The sequence below is a fragment of the Oncorhynchus mykiss genome, chromosome 7 (genome assembly GCF_057628025.1).
Source record: "Oncorhynchus mykiss isolate SJ-2025 chromosome 7, ASM5762802v1, whole genome shotgun sequence".
Lineage (NCBI taxonomy): Eukaryota > Metazoa > Chordata > Actinopteri > Salmoniformes > Salmonidae > Oncorhynchus > Oncorhynchus mykiss.
Window position 1 is genome coordinate 58,795,356 of NC_143028.1, and position 23,944 is coordinate 58,819,299.

Genomic DNA, 23,944 nt, shown 5'->3' on the forward strand with positions numbered 1-23,944 from the left:
TGCGTTGCTCGTGTAACTCGGGCAGTTGTTGCCATCCTGTACCTGTCCCGCATGTGTGATGTTTGGATGTACCAATCCTGTTCAGGTGTTGTTACACGTGGTCTGCCACTGCGAGGATGATCAGTGTCCGTCCTGTCTCCCTGTAGCACTGTCTTAGGCGTACGGACAGTACGGACATTGCAATTTATTGCCCTGGCCACATCTGCAGTCCTCATGCCTCCTTGCAGCATGCCTAAGGCACGTTCACGAAGATGAGCAGGGACTTTGGTGTTTTTCAGAGTCAGTGGAAAGGCCTCTTTCGTGTCCTAAGTTGTCATAACTGTGACCTTAATTGCCTACCGTCTGTAAGCTGTTAGTGTCTTAATGACCGTTCCACAGGTGCATGTTCATTAATTGTTAATGGTTCATTGAACAAGCATGGGAAACACTCCATGAATATCCTTGAGTGGCCAAGTCAGAGACCGGACTTGAACCTGATCGAACATCTCTGGAGAGACCTGAAAATACCTGACAGCGCTTGAGAGGATCTGCAGAGAAGAATGGGAGAAACTCCCCACATACAGGTGTGCCAAGATTGTAGTGTTGTACCCAAGAAGACTATGCTGTATTTGCTGCCAAAGGTGCTTCAAAAAGGTACTGAGTAAAGGGTCTGAATACTTATGTAAATGTATTTCAGTTTTTTATTTGTAATAAATTAGCACACATTTCTAAACCTATTTTTGCTTTGTCATTATGGGGTATAATTTAATACATTTTAGAATAAGGCTGTAATGTAACAACTGCAAGCCAGGCCTAATCGCCCACCATCAGGGCCCGACCTCACTAATGCTCCTGTGGCTCAATGGAAGCAAGTCCCCACAGCAATGTTCTAACATCTAGTGGAAAGCCTTCCCAGAAGAGTGAAACCTGTTATAGCAGCAAACTGTACAGACAGTTTATGAATAGTAAAGCTGACTTCAGATGCATAATGCACATCAGATAATGAAAAATGTTTTGCATTGATAAAAGGATTGGGTATTATAGAGAGTAATCGTAATGGTTTTTGTAGGCACTATGCCATGGTTCGTTGAACAAAGCCTATGGGGAAATTCATGTCATTTTTGTAGGGTTATTTGATAAACGCCGAAAATAAGGTCCGTGGTAAACATGGGCTTTTTTATATGTTTTGTTCTATGAGAATCTTCAACAGCTAATGTCACTTTTTGTGAATTTTGAATCTTTTATGTAATAAAATAAACATGCACATAAAGGCTTCATAATGCATAAAAGGTCATGTTAACTGAGTGATATCTCATAGAACAAAATGTCTAAGATTTCATAAGCCTGTTATTCGCAGACCTTTTCGGCAATAATTCCAAAACCCTATTCTTTCCCCATTAATTTTGCCAATATGAATGGCTGAACGAACCAGAGAAATAGTTTTTTTAGGACTACAAGGTGGCGAGTTCTTTAAAGACAGTTTGCAGGCTGGATTTTGCATCATTCAAGTAAACTGTTACTTTAAATTGTCATGTAAAATAACTTGTTTGCTGGCATTGGCTTGTGTTGCCCTTAACGATGCTAAGGCTAAGCTATATTTGAGTAGACAATACCAAGTCTTGGATACTTTTTTATCCAAGAAAAGAGGTGAATTTGTTGTTTGTTTTAATGGTCAGAAACAACCATTGGATGGGTCAATCTAATTTTAACAAACCAAATCACTCCATCAACACACTGTGTTGTTGATGAAACGTGTTTTGCTAGCCTGAGTTATAAAACTCTAAACCGCCATTCATTTTTCACATCGTCAATGTAAAAACAAATTATATTAATTGTCTAGGCTTACCTTGGCCTGACGTTTTTAATAGCAGTGTGGTTCTCTCTCGGATAAGTTGAGAATTCCCTGTCAAGACGAGAGACATGTAGGCCCGGGTGGCTTAACTAGCCTGGAGCCTCAAATGGAGGACACTAACAAACATTTTAAAAGCTGCAGGATCTGTGTTTATTTTGCTTTATTCTGAGACAATGTGGACTGCCATGACTTACAATGTAGCAACTGTTTGCTTGCAGAGAACTACAGGGGTAAAGTGGCTACTCTCAGCAAACAAATAGCGAACCTACACAAGCTACAGGAGAATCCACACCTGCCTACCTTTCTTTTCCACCCCAGCAGCCAGACGCCGCTCTGGCCTCGTGGAAGTGTTGCCACCGTGTCAGATCTCCGCAGCCGACTGGCCGGTACTCTGCAGGTATCCCTCCCCGAAGGGGTCCCCCCTTCCCTGGAGAATGGAGCTAGTAGGATGTTCCTTGATGACTTGGTGTATGTTCCTGTTCTCGATCCTACCAATCAGCCATGGAAATATGTCACCTGCCGTGGAAGTCGAAAACAGCGTCCTCTGGCAACGGGGGCCTCCTTGGAGATGTTAAGCCCGGAGCGGACACAGACCAGAAATAGCTTCGCCGTCCTGGATCCAGAGGTTCCAGCACCTTCTTCCCTGGGTGCTTCCGATCCGAGATCGTATCCAGAGGTACCTGCGCCTTCGTCCTCTGTTCTGTTCCCCTCTCCGGTGGCTTCTACCTCGGGTTCAGATCCTCAGAGCTTTCACCCTCATCAGACCGTGAGGCTGTCCAAGACTCTGGCCAATTCACCATCCATGGTGGATACTACAGCTGGCTCGGGTCCATCTGGCCCCACCGCCCTTCGGTCCTCGAGGCGTTTTTGATACCACTTGAGGTGAAACAACGGCTGGACCTCCTCAGCCATTGGACCAGCTGTCATCATTGGCAGTTCTATGGTAAGAAACATCATGGTTCCTGGGGCAAAAATCCTGTGCTATCCTAGAGCACAAGTACAGGATATTACAAGGCTGCTTTCGACCGTTCTATGACAGATGCCGGGAGCTGATGCTGTCGTAGTCTATGTGGGGTCAAACGATATTAGGAGGACTAGCTCGGAACTGCTGAAAATTGATTTTAAAGAACTGATTCTAGCAGTGAAAGATTTTTTAAAAGCGGCCAATTATTTCAGGTCCGGTACCATCATTGGACCGTGGGTGTGAAATATTTACTGGCTACTGGCATTACACACCTGGCTAAAAGATTACGCTAGCTCTGTTGGAATCACTTTCATAGATCACTTTGACAGTTTCTGGAAACAGAAGATGCTCTACAGGAATGACGGAGTCCATCCAAATCACCTGTCCATACATTTCAAGGCTGCGTTGAGACAAATGACCCAAGCCCAGCTCAGATGATCCCTACCGTTGTCGCTAAGTTGTTGTAGTGCTGCTGCTAATGTACATTGTCCCAGGGGTGTTGGCAGACACAATGTAAGTAACTTCATTTATGTCCCTCTAACTGCCCTGAATATCTCTGTTGATCCTACAGCTATTGTATGTGCCTATAAACCAGAGTTTTACTAATACCACGGACGCGGTGTGCCCTACTAGGAAGTCCACTGTGTGCAGCTCACCCTGCACTATCAGCTCAAATATAAATAACATTGTTATGTCTACTTCTGATAAGCTTCCCAGTAAAGCAATAAAAACAAGCATCCCAGAAAAATTCTAAAAATAGGCTACATCTGTTAACGTGGGCTATGAAACAAGTTCCATGAAATCAATAACTTGCTCGTAAAAGATGACATTAATATTATATTTCTGAAACTCACTTGGATAATACCTTTGATACAGTGGTAGCAATACATGGCTTTAACATCTACAGACAAGACAGAAATGCCAATGGGTGAAGTGTTGCGGTCTATATTCAGAACCACATTCCTGTATAGATTAGAGAGAATCTCATGTTAAATACTGTTGAAGTAATATGTATACAGGTTCATCTGCCTCACCTAAAGCCCATTCTTGCTATAGACCACCAAGTGCTAACAGTTAGTATCTGGATAATGTGTGTGAAATGCTTGATATGTGATTTCAACAGAAGTACATTTTCTGGGTGATTTTAAATATTTACTGGATTTCATCACGCTGCCCACTCAAGAAAAAGCTTCAAAATGTAACCAGTGCCTGCAACCTGGTTCAGGTTATCAGTCAACCTACAAGCGTAGTTACAAACTGCACAGGAATGAAATCATCAACATGTAATCAACATCTTTACTAATGCTGCTGAAATTTGCTTTAAATCAGTATCCAAAGCCATCGGCTGTAGCAATCACAATATAGTAGCCATATCAAAGTTCCAAAGGCTGAGCCTAATATTGTCAGATCCTGATCTGTTTCACCAGTCTTTGTGATTGTCTCCACCCCCCTCCAGGTGTCACCCATCTTCCCCATTATCCCCTGTGTATTTATACCTGTGTTTTCTGTCTGTCTGTGCCAATTTGTCTTATTTGTTCAAGTCAACCAGCAGTTTGTGTTTCAGCGCCTGCTTTTTTCCCCAGTCTCTTTTCTTGCCCTCCCGGTTTTGGACCCGAGCCTGCCTGCCTGACCACTCTGCCTGCCTGCCGACAGGTACCTCTGCCCCCCTCTGGATTACCGATCTCTGCCTTACCCTGAGCCTGCCTGCTGTCCCACCTCTGGTTTTCTGACCCCTGCCTGCCTTGACCTGTCTATTGCATGCCCCTGTTTGGAACATTAAACTATTGTTGATCTGGGTCTTCCCTTCATACCTGATAAATATAGTGTATAAGAGAGAAATCAATACATTTTGTAGTGATTCCTATGTTGATGTAAAGAATATTTTCTGCTCTGTGATGTCATGAGGTGCAACCAGATGCTGCACTTGACACTTATGAAATTGCTTATTCCAGTTACTAATAAGCATGCACCCATTTAAGAAAATTACTGCAAACTGTTAAATCCCCTTGGATTTATGAGGAATTGAGAAATTGTATGGTTGAAAGGGAAGAGGCAAAAGGAATGGCAAACAGGTCTGGCTGCACAACCGATTGGGAAAACACTGCAAATTGAGAAATCGTGTGACTAAACTGACTAAAAAAAGCACCTTCAATTACATTTTGGGCAAACTCAGCTGCATCATTCATTGAATTAGATTGCTCATCCATCACACAACCCACAGATATTGCCAACTACTTTTAAAAAAATTAATTGGCAAGATTAGCAAACTTCCACTCCTGAGTGGGGCAGCACATCAGTGCTGCGGTGTCACTACAACCTCTGGTTCCAGGAGACCCATGAAGTGGTGCACAATATTGGCCCAGCATTGTCCAGGTTAGGGGAGGGTTTGGCGGGCCGGGATTTCCATGTCTCATCGTACTCTAGCAACTCCTTGTGGCGGGCCAGGCACCTGCAAGCTAAACTCTGTCGTCAGTTGGATAGTGTATCCTCCGTCACATTGGTGCGGCTGGCTTCCGTGTCAGCTTAGGTCAAAAGTAGCGTGGCATCGCAGGGTCGTGTTTCGGAGGACGCATGGCTCTCGACCTTCGCCTCTCCCAAGTCCGTAGGGGAGTTGCAGCGATGAGAGACTAACTATCAATTGGATACCACGAAATTGAGAAAAGGTGTAAAAGTAATAAACAAATATTTGCAAACTTAGGCATGACATGCCAGCAACAAACACACACACTATACATCCAAGTATAACTGACCATATTATGAAAGACAAGCATCGTAATTTTGAATTCTGTGTGGAAGAGGTGAAGAAATTGTCTATCAACAATGACAAGCCACCGGGGTCTGACAACTTGGATGGAATATTACTGCGGATAATAGCGGACGATATTGCAACTCATTCTTGTCATATCTTCAATTTAAGCCTACTAGAAAGTGTGCCCTCAGGCTTGGAGGGAAGCAAAAGTAATTATGCTACCTAAGAATAGTAAGCCCCTTTACTGGCTTAAATAGCCATCCAATCAACCAGTTACCAACCCGTAGTAAACTTTTGGGAAGGACATTCAACAAGCACAACACTTACACTGATTGGCTGAAACAAATTGATGAAAAGATTTAGACTTCAGTGCGGCTTTTGACATCAGTCTGCTGCTGGAAAAACGTATGTTATGGCTTTACACCCATCCACTATATTGTGGATAAAGAGTTACCTGTCTAACAGAACACAGGGGGTGTTATTTAATGGAAGCCTCTCCAACATAATCCAGGTAGAATCAGGAATTCCCCAGGGCAGCTGTTTAGGCCCCTTTTTTCAATCTCTAATGACATGCCACTCGCTTTGAGGAATTTTAAGTATTTGGGACAAAATATTTCCCTAAACCTCAACTAAATCTTGTAATGAATGATGTGGAAATTTAGCAAGTTGAGGTGACTAAACTGCTTGGAGTAACCCTGGATTGTAAACTGTCATAGTCAAAACATGTTAATACAACAGTAGCTAAAATGTCTGTTCACCACAGAGGGATGGTGAATTGGCTTACACTTGGCACAGAACAGGGTAGCACGGCTGGCCCTTAAATGTAAACAGGGAGCTAACATTAAGACATGCATGTCAATCTCTCATGGCTCAAAGTGGAGAGATTGATTTCATCTCTACTTGTTTTGTAAGAAGTGTTGACAAGCTGAATGCACTGAGCTTTCTGTTTAAACTAACAGCTCAGACACCTATGCGTACCCCACAAGACATGCCAGACATGTCTCTTCACAATCCCCAAGTCCAGAACAGACATACAGAGCCATGACTACATGGAACTCTATTGGCTTACAGGTAAAGGTAAAAACAGATAAAAATGGAACAGTGGGGACTGTGAAGAGACACACACTACATACATAAGCTAGCACACACGTACATTGAAATATTGTATTATACACTTTTTTTTTTGTTTTGAATTTTACCCCTTTTTCTCCCCAATTTCGTAGTATCCAATTGTAGCTACTATCTTGTCTCATCGCTACAACTCCCGTACGGGCTCGGGAGAGACAAAGGTTGAAAGTCATGCGTCCTCCGATACACAACCAACCAAGCCGCTGCTTCTTTAACACAGCGCACATCCAACCCGGAAGCCAGCCGCACCAATGCGCCGGAGGAAACACCGTGCACCTGGCCACCTTGGTTAGCGTACACTGCGCCCAGCCCGCCACAGGAGTCGCTGGTGCGCGATGAGACAAGGACACCCCTACCGACCAAGCCCTCCCTAACCCAGGCGACGCTAGGCCAATTGTGCATCGCCCCACGGACCTCCCGGTCGCGGCCGGTTACGACAGAGCCTGGGCGCGAACCCAGAGACTCTGATGGCACAGCCCTTAACCACTGCGCCACCCGGGAGGCCCGGTATTATACACTTTATGTAGTGGTGTAATAATGTTATATGATGTACTGTTATCTTTTGTTTTATGTGTGATGTAAGTGCCTTAATGTTTTTGGACCCCAGCAAGAGTATCAGCTAATGGGGATCCCTAATAAACACAAACGTCAATAACTACAGTTGAAGTCGGAAGTTTTCATACACTTAGGTTGGAATCATTAAAACTCGTTTTTCAACCACTCCACAAATTTCTTGTTAACAAACCATAGTTTTGGCAAATCGGTTAGGACATCAAGTAATATTTCCAACAATTGTTTATAGGCAGATTATTTCACTGTATCACAATTCCAGTGGGTCAGGAGTTTACATACACTAAATTGACTGTGCCTTTAAACAGCTTGGAAAATTTCAGAAAATGGTGTCATGGCTTTAGAAGCTTCTGATAGGCTAATTGGAGGTGTACCTGTGGATGTATTTGAAGGCCTACCTTCAAACTCAGTGCCTCTTTGCTTGACATCATGGGAAAATCAAAAGAAATCAGCCAAGACTTCAGAAAAAAAAAATTGTAGACCTCCACAAGTCTGGTTTATCCATAGGAGCAATTTCCAAACGCCTGAAGGTACCACGTTCATCTGTACAAACAATAGTACGGGAGTATAAACACCATGGGACCACGCGGCCGTCATACCACTCAGGAAGGAGACGCGTTCTGTCTCCTAGAGATAAACATACTTTGGTGTGAAAAGTGCAAATCAATCCCTGAACAGTAAAGGACCCTGTGAAGATGCTGGAGGAAACGGGTACAAATGTATCTATATCCACAGTAAAACGAGTCCTATAATTGACATACCGCTCCGTGAGGAAGAAGCCACTACTCCAAAACCACCATAAAAAAGCCAGACTACGGTTTGCAATTGCACATGGGGACAAAGATTGTACTTTTTGGAGAAATGTCCTCTGGTCTGATGAAACACAAATAGAACTGTTTGACCATAATCACCATCGTTATGTTTGGCGGAAAAAGAGGGAGGCTTGCAAGCCGGATAACACTTTCCCAATCGTGAAGCACGGGGGTGGCAGCATCATGTTGTGGGGGGGCTTTGCTGCAGGAGGGACTGGTGCACTTTACAAAATAGATGGCATCATGAGGCAGGAAAATTATGTGGATATATTGAAGCAACATCTCAAGACATCAGTCAGAAAATTAAAGCTTGGTCGCAAATGGGTCTTCCAAATGGACAATGACCCCAAGCCTACTTCCAAAGTTGTGGCAATATGGCTTAAGGACAACAAGGTCAAGGTATTGGAGTGGCCATCACAAAGCCCTGACATCAATCCCATAGAAAATGTGTGGGCAGAACTGAAAAAGCGTGTGCGAGCAAGGAGGCCTACAAACCTGACTCAGTTGCACCAGCTCTGTTAGGAAGAATGGGCCAAAATTCACTCAACTTATTGTGGGAATCTTGTGGAAGGCTACCCAAAACAATTGACCAAAGTTAAACAATTCATAGGCAATGCTACCAAATACTAATTGAGTGCATGTAAACTTCTGACCCACTGGGAATGTGATGAAATAAATTATTCTCTACTATTATTCTGACATTTCACATTCTAAAAATAAAGTTTTGATCCTAACTGACCTAAGACAGGGAATCTTTACTATGATGAAATGTCAGGAATTGTGAAAAACTGAGTTTAAATGTATTTGGCTAAGGTGTATGTAAACTTCAACTGTATCTCAAGTGGTCTTTCCTCAATTCCTTGCATCCTATCTCCCTGCATAATTCTCAACCGTATTGGAGGAGAAGGTCCAAGGTCCCTCCCTTTGGACCTACTTCTCCAATGCATTTTGAATAGGAGGTGTGGAGAGAGGATGCCAGGAATCGAGGACAGATTAGTTGACAAAGTGTCAGTGTGTAAGGCTGCGACAGGTCTGAGGGTCCTTACCAGCCCTTCCTCCCCTGGTCTCAGCGAGGTCACTGCCAGGTCGTTGCCGCTCTCGTCGAAGGCATTGATGTCAATTCCCCAGTTGGTGTGCGGCTGCTTGAACCAGTTCTGCAGCACGTGCTTGAAGTCGATACTCTGCCAGTGGCCCACACGTGAATTGAGCTCGATCTTCAATGAGCGGATGCGGATGTGGCGGCTGCCCTGCTCCGTGACAGGCTTCAGCCTGAGGATCTGCAGGTAGACGGTGGAAGTCTGCTGCAGCGGCCGAAGGTACACCCACAGCTGAGCCTTCAGCACCTTGGTGAACATGAGTTTGGGACTGAACTTAAAGAAGCAGCAGCTGGGCTTGCCGTCCACCTGCACCAAGGGCTCCGCTGTGGGATAGAGAAAGACAGGCAGGGTTTCTACATTAATAAAGGTTTAAAACCTCTACAGGATCAGTGTCCCCCACGGGACGGATGTGCTAACGTAGGCTAATATGATTAGCATGAGGTTGTAAGCAACAAGAACATTTCCCAGGACATAGACATATCTGATATGGACAGAAAGCTTAAATTCTTGTTAATCTAACTACAAAATGCATTGTCCAATTTACAGGAGCTATTACAGTGAAATAATACCATGCTATTGTTTGAGGAGAGTGCACAGTTATGAACTTGAAAATGTATCAATAAACCAATTAGGCACATTTGGGCAGACTTGATACAACATTTTAAATGAAATGGTTCATTGGATCAGTTTAAAACTTTGCACATACATTGCTGCCATCTAGTGGCCAAAACCAAAATTATGCCTAACCTGGAATAATACATTGTGACCGTTCTCTTGCATTTTTTTCAAATTGTATCTGCCTCCAGATGGTGCACTTTACAAAATAGATGGCATCATGAGGCAGGAAAATTATGTGGATATATTGAAGCAACATCTCAAGACATCAGTCAGAAAATTAAAGCTTGGTCGCAAATGGGTCTTCCAAATGGACAATGACCCCAAGCCTACTTCCAAAGTTGTGGCAATATGGCTTAAGGACAACAAGTGGGTGTGACACCTACTCCTGTTGCCTGCTGCTTGGATTCCACCTGGCGATCTGATCACCGCCTGCCTTGGCTTGTCTGGTACAGATGCCACCCCCCCCCCCCCCCTTCCCGCCTACTGATCAGAATTTTAGGTAGGCTAATTAACTTGAAGCTTATTATGTGAGCTTACTCAGAAATGCTTGAATTAACTAGTATAGGCCTACTATTTATTTTAATCGCATACTTTTATAGCCTACTGGACTCAGAGAGCTACTCTCTCAAGTTATCTTGTTGGGGCGAGTGACTCTTTGAACTTACAATGGCTAGCCCCAAGTCGTTATATTTTTTCTTGTTTTATGCTATTTGCCTCATGACTCTTGCGTGCCTTGTTGACTATGAACGTGCTTGTTTACCCAACCGTGGGACAGACTGTTTGGTCCCATCCTCGGGACTATTGACTATTGGTTACACGGACTCTTGCCCTCCCATCCCATTCTAGCCACCTCCTGCCGGCTTTGTATTCATGTTACCTGATGAAATTGCTGTACAATATTATCTCGTTTCCATCTAATGCACATTCAAATGTCATTAAAAAACACTGCAGTGCTCTCCTTGTCCTCTGCCGTGGCCTGATTGCATTACTGCTGATGATATCTTCAAATGTACATATACACTCTGGCCCCAACATATACACTCTGGCCTCTGATATCTGTTTCACAGATTTCTGCTCTCGTAAAAGCCTGGGTTTTCTGCACGTTAACACAAGAAGCTTATTACCTAAAATGTATCAATTGAAAGTGTGGGTCCACAGCTCCAATCCAGATGTGTTGGTCATTAATGAGACGTGGTTAAGAAGAGTGTTTTGAACACTGATGTTAACCTTTCTGGTTATAACCTTTTTCGGCAAGAGCGATCATCCAAAAGTGGTGGAGTGGCAAACTTTACCAAGGAACACTTTCAGTGCTCGGTGGTCTCTGCCAAGTCTGTCCCCAAACAATTTGATTTGCTGGTTTTAAGCACTAAACTTTCAAATAGCTTTTTGTTGGCTGGGTGTTATCATCCACCATCATCACTGGCCTGTACCCTAAATTCTCTCCTGGCCCCTTACACGAAGTCTGAATTTGTCCCGCTAGGTGACCTAAACTGGGACATGCTTAAACCCCCTGACCAAGTCCTAAAGCAATGGGACTCCCTAAAATTCTCAGATTATTACCAATCCCACAAGGTACGACTCCAAACACCCAGAAAAGGATACTCTCCTTGACGTTATCCTCACAAATAATCCTGATAGATATCTGTCTGGTGTTTTCTGTAATGACCTTAGTGATCACTGTTTTACAGCCTGTATTCGTAATGGCTGCTCAGTGAAATGACTTGTCTTGATTTGTCATAGGCGCTTGTTAAAAAACTTTAATGAGCAAGCCTTACTTCATGACCTGGTTTAGAATTGGTATAGAAGCTTGATCCCCTCTGTCGAAGACGCTTGGACCTTCTTTTTTGCTATTTTCAGTGGTATTGTTAACAAACACGCCCCCATAAAGAAAATTTAAATTAAAAACAGGTTCAGCCCCTGGTTCGACTGTGATTTGGCAGTTACTCCACCTCAAGAATTCTATTTGGCGAAAGGCTCAGCACACGCATACTCAGGCTGACTGGCTCTCGTTCAGGCAAATGAGAAATAAGTGCACTCAGGCTATCCGGAAGGCCAAAGTTAGTTACTTAAAGACATGGAGAATAAACCATCTTCCTCACAGCTGCCCATGTCCCTTAATGTTGATGATGTGGTTGTTACTAACAAGGAGCACATGGCTGAGCTCTTTAATCACCACATCTTTAAGTCAGGATTCCTATTTGACTCAGCCATGCCTCATTGCCCATCCAACATTTCCTCATCTCCCACCCCTTCTAATGCGACTGACTACCTCTTTTTCCCCTGCCCCGCTACAAAGCTTCTCTCTGCAGGCATTCACTTAGTCGGAGGTGCTAAAGGAGCTCCTTAAACTTAACCCCCCCAAAAACATCTGGGTCAGATGGTTTAGATCCTTTCTTCTTTAAGTTTGCTGCCTCTATCATCCCCAAGCCTGTCTCTCCTCTCTGGGGAGGTTCCCACTGCTTGGAAGGCAGCCTCAGTGTGTCCTTTGTCAATAATCAACTGACTGGCTTTCTTGATGTCTATACTATTCCCTCTGGTATGCAATCTGGTTTTCGCTCAGGTTATGGATGTGTCACTGAAACCTTAAAGCTCCTAAATTATGTCACCATTGCTTTTGATTCTAAGCAGTGTTGTGCTCTATTTTTATTGATTTGGCCAAAGCTTTTTATATGGAAGACCATTCCATTTTTGTGGGCTGGCTAAGGAGTATTGGTGTCTCTGAGGGGTGCAATGTATAAAGTAAGAACATCTGCTGTCTCAGCCACTGCCTGTCATCAAGGGAGTACCCCAAGGCTCAATCCTAGGACCCACTCTTCTCAATTTACATCAACAACATAGCTCAGACAGTAGGAAGCTCTCTCATCCATTTATATGCAGATGATACAGTCTTATACTCACCTGGCCCCTCACCGGATTTTGTGTTAAACGCTCTACAACAAAGGTATGGGTTCTCTCGAGCGGCTAGATGCTCTTTACCATTTGGCCATTCGATTTGCCACCAATGCTCCTTATAGGACACATCACTGCACTCTATACCGTCGCAAGACCCACTGGTTGATGCTTATTTATAAAAGCCTCTTAGTTAGGCCTCACTCCCCCTATCTGAGATGCTTACTACAGCCCTCATCCTCCACATACAACACACATTCTGTTAAAGGTTAAAGGTCCCCATAGTACACACATCCCTGGGTCACTCCTCTTTTCAGTTTGCTGCAGCTAGCAACTGGAACTAGCTGCAAAAAAACACTCGAACTGGACAGTTCTCTCTTCATTCAAAGACTCAATCATGTTCACTTACTGACAGTTGTGGCTGCTTCGCTTGATGTCTCTACCTTTGTCTTTGTGCTGTTGTCTGTGCCCAATAATGTTTGCACCATGTTTTGTGCTGCTACCATGTTGTGCTGTTAGCATGGCAGCAACACATGACATGTTGTTGTCTTAGGTCTCTCTTTATGTAGTGTTGTGGTGTCTCTCTTGTCGTGATGTGTTTTATGTCCTATTCGTTTTTTATTTTTAATCCCAGGCCCAGTAGGAGGCTTTTTACCTTTTGGTAGGCCATCATTGCCAATAAGAATTTGTTCTTAACTGACTTGCCTAGTTAAATAAGGGTTAAACCTTTTTTTGTGTATGTTGTCAATATCTTTCATACTTTAAGATGAGAAAAAACAACTTCAAAGAAACATTTGAGAGACTACAAAATGTAGTAAATGTTACAGCTAACTAAGAGGACTGGTCAAACGAAGCCTCTAAATCTAATGAGTGGATTTGCCAGACGTCATAATGAAGATATCAGATATCATTGTGGAGCACGGGAGATATTATCGCATTGCTTTATACCTATCCAATCCTTTCAGTTCTACACGGTGCCTAGGGAGAAGTGGCAAGGGTCGATTTAACAATTTGCAACTGACTTATATCACCTAATGATATAAGCTCTCCACTCTCCAAATCCAAGAGGTGCCATTGGTTTACATCAGTAAATGTCTGATGCAGCATGGAGATCCCGCCTAATGTGGGGTTCACAGGTCAAAACCAATCTCTGCACAGCTGCCACCAAAATCACAGGCAGGAGGAGTGAGGGGGAGTTAGAAGAGGCAGGAAAACAGCTGACTCTCATCGAAGCAGCACTAACCATAAAATGGTTACTAGATCCCCTGAGCAAACTCATGATGGAGCCATCAGTTCGAAATAATTCGCCGTTTTGGAGCCACTACCAGTCTAGATTAACTAACATTTGTGGAGATTTTAATGGGCTCTGTAGAACTGAGCTGTATGATAAAGTAATTTCAGGACATTACATACTCTCTGTAACACCCAAATGACAAGTTATGGTTACTGTTGCAGTCTCAGAAGCAAAAAAAAAAAACATTTGAAAGAAAAGAGAGAAGCTTTTAAACCATTGGATATCCATTGACTATTCATATCTTAGTACTTGGCCTTCATTCAGAGTATTTCACTGATGTAGGCTACCACTTATGTGACTGGCTGTGGCTGTGTACAACATATGTCATTCGCATTCTGACTCATTTGCATAGACTGCCCATCAAGAATAATGACATGCACCCAATGCCTATTTCAATGTAAAGCATTCTGTCTATCATGAATTAGGTGAAAATGTATGCTGTCAAGATTTATTAGCAGATAGTCTTGTTATTAACAACACCGGGGCGGTAGCCTAGTGGTTAGAGCGTTGGACTAGTAACCGAAAGGTTGCAACTTCATATCCCCGAGCTGACACGGTACAAATGTTTTCCTATTTTCAATGGTGGCCTAGGAACAGTGGGTTAACTGCCTTCTTCAGGGTCAGAACAGATTTGTACCTTGTCAGCTCGGGATAATCGATCTTGCAACCTTTCGGTTATTAGTCCAGCGCTCTAACCACTAGGGTACCTGCCGTCCATAAATGGAAGCACGTTGTTTTTAAAGGAGGCATGCATATTTTAAAAAATACATTTATTCTGTTGACATATTTATTTCAATGCATTGAAGGGCCCCTTCCTAAATCCAGTACTTACATTTAAATGGAGCCAAATATTATCAATGAGGTACTATACATTCAACATTGACAGCAACTTTCCACTGAATTCACCAGTTGGTAGACTGCTGGTAGTTTGGTTTTGAAGCAGACAGCCGAGAGTGTTAATGATCTAGACTGAGCTGAATGGAGGCTTGTGTTCCCGCTCATTGTTCTCTGCTGAGAAGTGTGTTGCTGCCTCATTTTAAACAGAAAGCGCAGGGACCTGTCAATCATTGTTAAATCGGAGGTTGCTCAGGCAACCTGCAAAGGCTTCCTGGGTCAAAAGGTCATTTTGGCACCTCGGCCTAGTTAAGAAATGGGATCAGGGGTCAAAACCGTCAGCCTTTTACATCCCGGGGTGCTGGGGAGGGGCAGTCCTAATAGCCAAATTGAGTTTGAAGGTCAAGGTCGACCCTATGGCGATGGTAATATATGTTTTTCTCCACAACAGTCCTTTCACCTATTCACACCCATTTGATGTTTCAAAGATATACAACTCAGCTTACTCAGCCGCAATTTGTTTTTGTTGTGTTTGGGGCAAGGTTTTAGCAGCCAATGGTGATTTGTTTACCAAAGTGTTGTAATTGATTTAGCCGGCATGCATAGAGGGATATGAATTCAATGAGGTAAAGATAAAACCATATCCATTAGAAGAGTCCAGAGGAACATTGAATGAGTGCCAAGGTCCTTCAGCCTGTATTATGAGGGCCAGTCATTAGTGAGTGTAAATTAAACAGTGTCTCACGCTGGACAAACAATATGTCAATGTTCCTTTTGGTAGGTTGCTGGGGTCACAGCAATTAACGTGTTGTTGTGTTTGCTCATCAGCACCAAACCGGGAATGAATGATTCTGCAGTTTTCCCCGGGTTTACTTGAGATTACTATTTGTTGTTGTTTTTCTGCTGCATAGTGAATGATGAAACTATGACAATGCCTTTCCGCACTTTCTTTTATCCACATGAACAACTAACCAACAGCTGAATTGAAAGACTCACTTGAAGCAACCAGTTTGAGATGCTTTGGCAAATCACTTTCTCTAATGTGTTGCCTGCAATAAGACCTACAGTTTCCTACGTAATCTGAGATGCAGGTTTCTGCTGGTCATGCTAAATTTAGTGCCATATAACAGGAAGTTATTAAACACACATGCACAACATATGAGCTACATCATGCTAAACAACGAGAGCATCGATGGGTAATATCAATTTGTGCCTTCATAGAGAGTGAATGGGAATAAAATGGAGGGGAACTCAGTGAAACGTGCATACCTGCAGCCTAATTATGCCATATATCTTGGCAGAACTTTCCACCCATATTAAATGAGGGAGGCTTGTAAAGATCACTCAAAACCAAGGGGATTTTAAGCCATGACCTGAAATAGCTCAATCCCCGCTGCCAGGAAATATTACTGATGAAAAGAGTTTAGTATTTTCCTGCCCGTGGGGTGTAGTAACATTTATGTGTCTTCATTTCCTGTAACCATTTCTTTATAACAGAAGACCCCTCCCCAATCCCCCAGTACCTTTACCCCTTTATCCAAACCTGGGGGCACAAGCGCAGGTTTTGCATACAGCACCACCTACTGGTGCAATGACAACCCCTCTCTCATCAGAGTCCCTCCTACCTACCTCATCTCAGAAACACAATTAAATTGCTGACTGAGATATCAACCTTCACCTACTTCTGGTTACAAAGACAACCAAGAAGGATGCATACATGTGAGTGTGAGCAGTGTTTTTCCTATTGGACATGTGCCTGTTTTGTTCTTCTCTCCCGTTTCCACTACTGCAGTGTGGAGTGCTGCTCTGCTTCATTACTGTCGCAGCTTATTTCCCTACGGTGTGATGGGAGCATATGTAGCACATGAGTTTTAACTGCCAAGGCACAGCAGGTCTGCAGGTGGGACTACTGAACATCTGGCCCACTCCCTGGGTACATGTTTTCCAATGCTAGCTTGAGGCGCCCTAGGTGTTCATGTAAGGGAACACTTATAAAGTGTAAGGGTTTATTCACCATTGTCATCTGTTCATTCAAATACCTCTGAGGCCATTTCAAAGCATGCCATGTTTTAATGGTTGGCAGTAATACTACCAGGTGGTGCTGCGTGAATATGGCAAGGGAAGAATGAACGTGATGACCACACACAGTATATATGTTTTACACAGTGAAGAGTGTAGGCTATATTATTCACACCATATGCTGTGTTGCAAAACACAACAACACATCAGAACATTTCACCATATGAGCTGACCTCGGAGAGAGTGTCCCCGAACCAGACACAAAACAACTAGGCTGACATTAGATTGAAAGATGGCAAACAGACAATCCCATTGCTTTGTTATGCACAGTTCACAATGGAGCCTTCTGCTTGGTCTGATAGGAGGCACATTGAGAATGTAAATTAAGTTGATGGAATATTTGATGGAGACACCACATCCAACCTCTCCAGTCCTATTTGTATGAAGGCACTCTGGGCTGTGTGAGAGTGTGTCCATGTCCACACGTGCAGTAAAAAAGGAACAGCATGCCAATCAGGTTCAATAGATAGACTGCCAAAAAAATTGTGAAAAAATAAAGAAAAACGGTCATCCATTGTGAATGTCCGAAACGATAGAGCATAATGGCATAAACCAAGATGGGGATTGCATTTGCATATATATATCTGTATTTTCTTTTCTTAATGGGAAATGCAAATGTGCCATTTTGTGGAGAGTGTGCGTTTGGGAGCCCTGGCGTTAGATAAATGTGACTCTAGGGTATCCCTGCGCACCTCAGCAAATTAATCATTGTGACACGTTCACGACCCTTCTAATAAGACAGAGGCCACAGTGCACCCCCTCAACCATCCCAGCCTCACTCCCTCTTTGTCTCTCAGCCTGTCCCAAAGGGGGAGGAGAGTGGTGGTGGTGGGGGGGGGTGAAGTTGGACCCCTCATTCAGACCCCCTCCCCTGGGACAACGGCAGGCACAAGACTCCTATTAGGACTGAGCACAGGAGCCCCCCAGGAGCAACAAAAGACACCTCCTAATACTCCCTGTTCCAACCCAGTGAGGGCACACACACACACACACACACACAGGGGCCCCAAACAGACTCTCTCCTCAAGAAAGCGATAGGAGTCTTACAATAATAATATAACCCTTACACAGAAAATAACTGAACCATAGAAATGCATGTAGAACTGCAGGAGGGAGAAAGAGAGAGAGAAAGCAGTGAGCTGAAATAAGCCGGACAGCTGGACAGCAGGAAACAACCAGGGTTGTGTGTGCGTGCGTGCGCATGTGTGTTCTGATATATTCTGACTGAGAAGGGATATTATGATCAATTCTGCAAAGCAAATGATTACAAATAAAAATAGCTTGGGTTTTTACTGCCAAATCCTTTAACACCACAATGTCCATTCATTTCAGCTACATTATGTCTCCTGACAGAAGCGTGGTGTCCTGAATGACATCTTTTTAATCTCTCCTACATTATACCCTGCATTATGTCCTCATGGCGTCCTCTATGGTGTTAGTAAGATTAGCTGTTGAATGTAACCCATAAACTCCTGCATGGGAGATTCTCACCTAAGTGAATCACACCAGTAGTGTCACTAATTAAATTAACGCTTTGAGCCCACAGGCAATCTGCGTCATATACAGCATCATACTTAGAATTAGAAAGTATTCTAAACCAAAATCCATAATTCATTCAATTTTGTTCATTTAGCAGACGCTCTTATCCAGAGTGACTTACAGGAGCAATTAGGGTTAAGTGCCTTGCTCAAGGGCACGTCGACAGATTTTTCACCTAGTCAGCTCTGGGAGTTGAACCAGCAACCTTTTGATAACTGACCCAATGCTCTTAAACTAGACTACCTGCCACCCTACTGCATGAGATGATATATCAGTTAAAGTCCCTTAGTGAGTGCATGAGGTGAGCTAAGTCAGTGTACAACACAAACAACACAGAGAAGGACTGATGACATAGACAAAGCTTTGCTTTAGTGTGTGTCCTTTGACCCCTTTGCTCTCTCCCCATATCCCTCTATCAATCCCTCTCCCCGTCCCTCTCTCCTGCACCCAAATGGGCTGAGGGGGTGCAGAGGCCAGAGGGACCCACAAAGGGCAAGATGTTTTGATGCACTCCCTCCTTGCCCCGTCTTTGGGTGATGATGTGAGTTTGGCCTCTCTGTTTGCCTCCCTGAAGCACACTCAAAGCCCAAAGCCTCGGCCAAGGATTTTCACTGTGGACAAAGTCAGTGTGACCAGGCCTTGTCAGCCAGAGTGACATTCCCCCCCTCCTTTGAATCCCTTTTCTGTCCATACTATTCACTCGACAATGTCCGTACAATGTGGGAGTATCCGTTATCCCATTTCAAATCTGTCACAGCTCTTTTTTTTCATCTACCAGCACTGTACATTAATAGAATCAAACTTGGCTCCAGGCCTAAAGAACATTTTGACGTTTGGACAATGTGCTGCTTAAATATAATGAACTTCCTGAGTTGATCTCAGCTCTTGGCATACTGAAACTGATGTGCAGGCAGCCATAGGCGATGGATGAATACAGTAACTCTCAGGCCACTTAGAAGGGCTCTAATTAACATTTAATTTAAATATTCATCAGCTGTGGCGCCGGCGATCCACTCAATGCGCACCGTCCAAACCTCTTTCAGGCACATCGGAATCGTGGTGGGATCCGACGTTGTGTCCACGCTGTATTTCCTCTGATCAGAGACTCCTTCATTTAGGATTAATGGGCTCCTCCATAAACGTCTCCGCAGCACAGCCCGACTCGCTAGTCAGTCATTTCCCCTCAATGCTCTCCATTTTATATTTTCTCTCCTCCTCTCCTTTCTTCCCTCGTGTCCCTCCTGTACACCGTGCTTAATTACTGGTGGGAAGTAATTATTTCCTTTATTAGTGAGACATAACATCTGTTTCAGGTCTTTTTAAGTGTACCTATAAAAGCCCCTCCGTGATTTTGTCCCTTAAGAATAGGACTAGGCTGCTTGTTGCTCCCTGTGGACCCCCTCCCCATCACTCCTCCATCACTGCATACCCACGCACTATGGGGCACATACAGCGCAGCAAGCTGGATGCTAGCTCCCTGAATCCCTTTTAACAGGCACTCAGCAGCATTCCAGCTCACTACACACACACGGCAGGAGGAATTTATGCATTTATTGGTCCATAATTGTGACAATGATCCAGGATCTCATAAAAATGTCCCTTTTTATACTGCTATGCACATCCAACCCTTAATGTATAGTTGATATTGGTGCAATGTACTGTAACATGTTATCTGCTGAGGTAAGGAAGGTGTATTATACATGTGATTCCTGAATGTATAGTGTGTGCGTGTGTGTGTGTGCACGGGACCCACGTTTTAAGATAAGTCTCCCAGAGAAAGGGTGGGCACTAGTTGGTGTGGTGGGGACATGGGAGCGTGGGAATACAGAATGAAAGGTGGAGGGAGTGAGATTCCTGAAAGTGCTGGTGAAATTTCGCCCCTCGTATTAAGACTTTGGCCCTTTGTAATTTTATTAGCCATATAATTGACAGCGTGTTGTGCTATTTCAACAGGCCTAGAAATTTTTATTTTCTTCTTAAACAAACCAGTAATGACCAGGCGTCCCAACAAGTCATCACCAAAGTTTCTTTCCCTTCTGTGGCTCCGTCAGTGGTATGTCTTTCCCTTCTGTGGCTCCCTCAGTGGTATGTCCATCCCTTCTGTGGCTCCCTCAGTGGTATGTCTTTCCCTTCTGTGGCTCCCTCAGTGGTATGTCTTTCCCTTCTGTGGCATGTCTTTCCCTTCTGTGGCTCCGTCAGTGGTATGTCTTTCCCTTCTGTGGCTCCCTCAGTGGTATGTCTTTCCCTTCTGTGGCTCCCTCAGTGGTATGTCTTTCCCTTCTGTGGCTCCCTCAGTGGTATGTCTTTCCCTTCTGTGGCTCCCTCAGTGGTATGTCTTTCCCTTCTGTGGCTCCGTCAGTGGTATGTCTTTCCCTTCTGTGGCTCCCTCAGTGGTATGTCTTTCCCTTCTGTGGCTCCCTCAGTGGTATGTCTTTCCCTTCTGTGGCTCCCTCAGTGGTATGTCTTTCCCTTCTGTGGCTCCCTCAGTGGTATGTCTTTCCCTTCTGTGGCTCCCTCAGTGGTATGTCTTTCCCTTCTGTGGCTCCGTCAGTGGTATGTCTTTCCCTTCTGTGGCTCCGTCAGTGGTATGTCTTTCCCTTCTGTGGCTCCGTCAGTGGTATGTCTTTCCCTTCTGTGGCTCCGTCAGTGGTATGTCTTTCCCTTCTGTGGCTCCCTCAGTGGCATGTCTTTCCCTTCTGTGGCTCCCTCAGTGGTATGTCTTTCCCTTCTGTGGCTCCCTCAGTGGTATGTCTTTCCCTTCTGTGGCTCCCTCAGTGGTATGTCTTTCCCTTCTGTGGCTCCGTCAGTGGACGGGAACAGGTGTCACCATCAAATATAGCCTTCCATGGAATGGATAAAAACCTCACATACTCATCGACTTCCCGCAATCACTGGCCAGTAGGCTGAAGGCAGTCCAGCTTCTGCTGGCCTGTTCTTTTAGCGCTCTGCCTCTTAATGTTTATGGTTCCTGTACCTTCAGGAAATGACCCTTTTATAGGGTCAACACTATAAAAGACTTGGGTTTTTGGTGGGAGTGGTTGGTGTGTGTGTGTGCATGGGGGTGGGGGGTAAATGCTGTGTAAGCTACTACCAGGTTCCTTTGCTGCCAAAGAAAGAGGCCCGGTGAGGTTAATTGGCTTCTCGTCCAATATATCACATAGCTGTGAACTCTGATCCTTTTTGTCAAAAGGGAGACAGTTGTCCAGTGTGTGTGTGTGTGTGTGTGGGGGCATACGTTTACCTGCATGTGCCCACACGTGTGTAGACCAGATTACCTATTTTCTTATGTTGTTTCTCCATTGTTAATACTCACTGAATAGAAGTATAAAACACAACAATTTCAAAGATTTTACTGAGTTACAGTTCATATTAATTTATTTTATTGAACCTTTATTTAACTAGGCAAGTCAGTTAAGAACAAATTCTTATTTACAATAACAGCCTACCCCGGCCAAACCAGGACGATGCTGGGCCAAATGTGCGCCGCCCTATGGGACTCCCAATCACAGCCTGATGTGATGCAGCCTGGATTTGAACCAGGGACTGCAGTGACACCTACTGCACTGAGATGCAGTGTTTTAGATCGCTGCGCTACTCAGGAGCCCATATAAAGAAATCAGTCAATTTAAATAAATTCATTAGACCCTAATCTATGGATTTCACATGACTGGGAATACAGATATACATCTGCTGGTCACAGATACCTTTAAAAAAAGGTAGGGGCATGGATCAGAAAACCAACCAGTATCTGGTGTGACCACCATTTGCCTCATGCAGCGTGGCACGTCTCCTTCACATAGAGTTGATCAGGTCGTTTATTGTGACCTGTGGAATGTTGTCCCACTCCTCCTCAATGGCTGTGTGAAGTTGCTGGAAGTTCATGGGAACTGGAACATGCTATCCTACATGTTGATCCAGAGTATCCCAAACATGCTCAATGATCATGCTGAAACATGAGAAGGTGGATGAATAGCACAACAATGGGCCTCAGGAGCTTGTCACGGTATCGCTGCGCATTCAAATTGCCACCCATAAAATGCAATTGTGTTCGTTGTCCATAGCTTATGCCTGCACATATCCCACCATCACCATGGGGCACTCTGTTCACATCAGTAAACTCGCACATTCGATGCCATACAAGCTGTACAGTTGAAACCAGGATTACATCGTGAAGAGCACACTTCTCCAGCGTGCCAGTGGCCATCGAAGGTGAGCATTTGTCCACTGAAGTCGGTTATGACACTGAACTGGTCAAGACCCAGGCGAGGACAACGAGCACCCAGATGACCTTCCCTGAGATTGTTTATGCAGAAATTCTTCGGTTGTGCAAACCAACAGTTTCAGCAGCTGTCAGGTGGCTGGTCTCAGATGATCCTGCAGGTGAAGAAGCCGAATGTGGCGGTCCTGGGCTGGCGTGGTTACACGTGGTCTGCGGTTGTGAGGCTGGTTGGACGTACTTCCAAATTCTCTAAAATGACATTGGAAGTGGCTTATGATAGAACAATTAGCATGAAATTCTCTGGCAACAGCTCTGGTGGACATTCCTGCAGTCAGCATGCCAATTGCACGCTCCCTCAAAACTTGGGACATCTGTGGCATTGTGTTGTGTGACAAAACTGCACATTTTAGAGTGGCCTTTTATTGTCCACAGCACAAGGTGCACCTCTGTAATGATCATGTGGTTAAATCAGCTTCTTGATACGCCACACCTGTCAGGTGGATGTATCATCTTGGCAAAGGAGAAATGCTCACTAACAGGGATGTAAACAAATTTGTGCAATCTTCTGTTTCAGCTCATGAAACCAACACTTTACATGTTGCGTTTATATTTTTGTTCAGTGTACAAAAATAGAAAGAACTTAACATTACTAATACGGCAACTGAAAATGCAAGTGTCAAATGAGAGAGAGCGAGAGAAGTTCTGCACTCTGCTGGATCCCCTGTCAAAAAGCTCTGATGAAACTTGTGTCATGGCACTGAGGATGACTGATAAAGCAATAACTCCATTCAAATAACTCCATTCAAATGTTTGATGCACAGATGCTAATGAAAAGAATGAAGAGGATTGTTCATCATATCCACACATATACATACTCTCTACACGTGCACACACACACGCTCTTTCCATAACAGACTGACCAGGTGAAATCTATGATCCCTTATTGATGTCACCTGTTAAATCAACTTCAGTCAGTGTAGATGGATGGGAGGAGACAAGTTAAATAAGGATTTTTAAGCCATGAGACATGGGTTGTGCAGACCGAGTGTACAAAACATTAGGAACACCTTCCTAATATTGAGTTGGACCTCCTTTTGCCCTCAGAAGTGCCTCAATTCGTCGGGGCCTGGACTCTACAAGATGTCGAAAGCAATCCACAGGGATGCTGCCCCATGTTGACTTCAATGCTTCCCACAATTGGCTGAATGTCCTTTGGGTAGTGAACCATTCTTGATACACACAGGAAAGTGTTGAGCATGAAAAACCCAGAAGCATTGCAGTTCATGACACCTGACACCTGCGCCTGGCACCTACTACCATA

General features: G+C 44.1%; 1 protein-coding gene across 2 annotated transcripts in view; it reads right to left on the reverse strand.

Moving 5' to 3' along the window:
* The window catches only part of LOC110528233 (growth/differentiation factor 11-like), a 41,203-nt gene that overhangs the window by 12,258 nt on the left and 5,001 nt on the right, over positions 1-23,944 (reverse strand). For both annotated transcript variants that reach the window (XM_021610109.3, XM_021610110.3), the window contains exon 2: positions 9,101-9,474. In XM_021610109.3, the coding sequence (XP_021465784.1) occupies positions 9,101-9,474 (374 nt within the window). The remainder of the gene's footprint in view (positions 1-9,100; positions 9,475-23,944) is intronic.